This window comes from Panthera uncia, chromosome C2 (assembly GCF_023721935.1).
Source record: "Panthera uncia isolate 11264 chromosome C2, Puncia_PCG_1.0, whole genome shotgun sequence".
In the NCBI taxonomy this organism is placed as follows: Eukaryota; Metazoa; Chordata; class Mammalia; order Carnivora; family Felidae; genus Panthera; species Panthera uncia.
The window spans coordinates 10443742-10446691 of record NC_064810.1 but is presented as its reverse complement, the minus strand read 5'-3'; the positions used below and the strand labels follow the sequence as shown (position 1 = coordinate 10446691).

The following is a 2950-nucleotide window of genomic DNA, read 5'->3' as shown; positions in this document are numbered from 1 at the left end:
ATGTTGAAGACAGTGGGCGTTGTTTCCGGAAGGGCCTTTGGCAAACCCACTGCTCGGGCTCTTACTGCCTGGGTGAACCTGTAGGTAGGTCCTGGCTAGTCACCAATTCACCTCCTGTCTACATTCTGCCCACTTCTGCTCCCCTCCCCCCACCCCCGCATTCTCCATCCCCGAACCACGTTCAGCTCTCCGAGTCCCTTCTCACCTTGTCCATACCGCTCGCCAGCCTTTGGGCTTCTCGTGGCTGTTTGTCTGCAGTGCTCCTGCCACACCGAGCTGCCACAGGCAGAAACCTCCCCCTCACCATCTCGGCCCTGCCGACGCCCCGCCTGTGCCTGGCACATTAACTTATTCACTGAGCATCCACTGGGTGCCTTCGATGTGTCAGGCTCTGTGGTGACGTTCGCTACACCAAGGTAGGCAAAGGCGATACGAGCCCTGTGTCACAGAGATGGCAGCTGAGCAGGAAAGGCGACACCGTGAGCCAATCATCACACACAAACACCAGCGGCACACACATAGTCAGCACAGATGGTGAAGAAAGCTTTGGAAAAAAAAATAAAAATAAAAAGATGCTGTTGGAGAAAAGTGGTGGTGGTAGGGGGTGATTTAGAGCGGGGCCAAGGGGTTTTCTCAGAAGTGACAGTTAAGCTGGGGCCCAAAGGGTAAGGAGGTAGCAGAGGGAAGAGAAAGGAAAAGTTATTCCAGGGTGAGGGAAGAGAATGTGCAAATGCCCCGACGCGGGAGAACGTTTATTGACTTGGAGGTACGAACGACCAGTCATCATGAGGGTGGGGTGACTGGGGAGGTGGTTGGGGGCCAGCTCAGGCCAAGCCAGGTAAACCCCACTAGGGAACTGGGGTTTTATGTTAAGTGGGACAGGAAGGTATTGAGTCATATTAAAAGCAAGGGGATATGCTCTCGTTTTTTCTTTTTTTTTTAAACGTTTGTTTCTTCATTATTTATTTACTTAGAGAAGGAGAGGCAGAGAGGGAGGTAGAGAGAGAATCCCAAGCAGGCCCCACGCTGTCAGCGCAAGAGCCCGACAGGGGCTTGAACCCATGAACCATGAGATCACGACCTAAGCAGAAATCAAGAGCTGGCCGCTTAACCCACTGGCGGCCCCCCCCCCCCCCCCCCAAGGTGCTCCTGATCCCACTTCCTTCTTAAAAAGAGCATCGTGGCTGCGGTGCAGGGCAGGGAGGGACAGATATGCCCCAGGAGACTGTTGGGGGGGGGGGGTTGCACCGCATGGTGTCATCCAGGTGAGAGGTGTTGGTGGCTGGACAGCGCCAGTGAGGATGGAGAGGGGAGCCGGACTTGGGGAATAAGAATGATCTCTCAGGTCGTCGCGTTGTGCCACTTACCTGTTTCTTTCCAATGTGGACGGACACACTCCGCCCTGGGGCCTACTTGGAAAAAGCCCACAGTGGAGACAAAGGGGATGGAGGAGACTGCAAGGTCAATGCCCCTTGCAATCCTCTGCCCCATAATTCTCTGCACACACGGATCAGACATGAGTCATTGCTTCATTCAGCTGATGTCTGTTGGATGCCTGTTATGAACGACGCATTATGCTAGGCATCGTGAGGCGACTGGTCTTTTTAAAAACAAAGTAGGGTGAGGTGCTTGATGAGAATTTGGAACGTGAACAAAGTATAAAGCATGGGTGGGGGGGATGTTAAGTATACTACCCACTGTTAACATTTTGAACTCGTCATTTCCAGTCTTTTTTCCATTTTCATTTGTATGTTTATACTTATTTACATATGTAAGTTGGGGTACTATATACAGTTTTATGTCCTCCAGCCAGCTTTTTAAAAAGTGTTTATTTTGAGAGAGAGAGAGAGATACAAAGCGAACAGGGGAGAGGCAGACAGAGAGAATCTCAAGCAGGTTCTGCACCGCCAGCGCGGAGCCCGACGCGGGGCTTGAACTCCTGAACCGTGAGATCATGACTCGAGCGGAAATTAAGAGTTAGACACTTAACCGACTGAGCCACCCAGGCGCCCTCCCATCAGACTTCTGTCGGAAGGTGTCACGCATGCAAAAAACACATAAACTGCGTATGCAAAGCTTAAAGAATAATTTTCAAAAAATATGCACTTGATCAATCACCAGCCAGGTAAAGAAGAAATTATATTACCCCCCCCCCTTTGTATTCACCCCTCTTTATCCCTTAAAGGAGGCAAATGCAGAAAGAATCAGTGTTCTTAACCTTGGTCATCCGTTTCATTATTTAAATTGCAGCAGGAGGGAGACATGCCGGCTCTGTCCAATCTGACACAGACGCTGGAAGATGCCTTCAGAAGGATTTTTATCACTTATATGGACAACTGGCGCAGGAACACGACAGCTGAGCAAGAGGCCCTGCAAGCCAAGCTTGATGCTGAGAACTTCTACTATGTCATCTTGTACCTCATGGTGATGATCGGCATGTTCTCCTTCATCATTGTCGCCATCCTGGTGAGCACGGTGAAATCCAAGCGACGAGAGCACTCCAACGACCCCTACCACCAGTACATCGTGGAAGATTGGCAAGAGAAGTACAAGAGTCAAATTTTGAATCTAGAAGAATCAAAGACCACCATCCACGAGAACCTTGGGGCAGCAGGGTTCCACCTGGCTCCTTGATGAGGAGGAAAGGCGTCAAGCCAACAGAGGATACCTGGGTGTGAAGAGACGCCTGTGCCGTGGAGCAAATCCAAGTTGTCACTGCTTAGACGACACTAAGCTCCTTGCTTTCTGTTGAGAATTTTCACGGAGATCCTGTGGCGACTCAACTAAGACGACAATGGTAATCTCAGTGTGATTTAGACTGGCTCACCAGAGCCGTGTTTTATGCTGAAGATCCCTTTTACTTTCTGTGCAACATAAATGTCACTTTAGTCAATGTCAAATTTGACACATTTTGTCGAGTGAGTGGAAATAAAGTCAAATTTGAAGGACA

General features: G+C 50.0%; 1 protein-coding gene across 1 annotated transcript; it reads left to right on the top strand.

The window, feature by feature from the left end:
* Window positions 1-2217: 2217 nt before the first annotated feature.
* On the top strand, window positions 2218-2950 carry KCNE2 (potassium voltage-gated channel subfamily E regulatory subunit 2). The gene has a single exon (XM_049629262.1). The coding sequence runs from the start codon at window positions 2263-2265 to the stop codon at window positions 2632-2634; it is 372 nt and encodes a 123-aa protein (XP_049485219.1). The 5' UTR covers window positions 2218-2262; the 3' UTR covers window positions 2635-2950.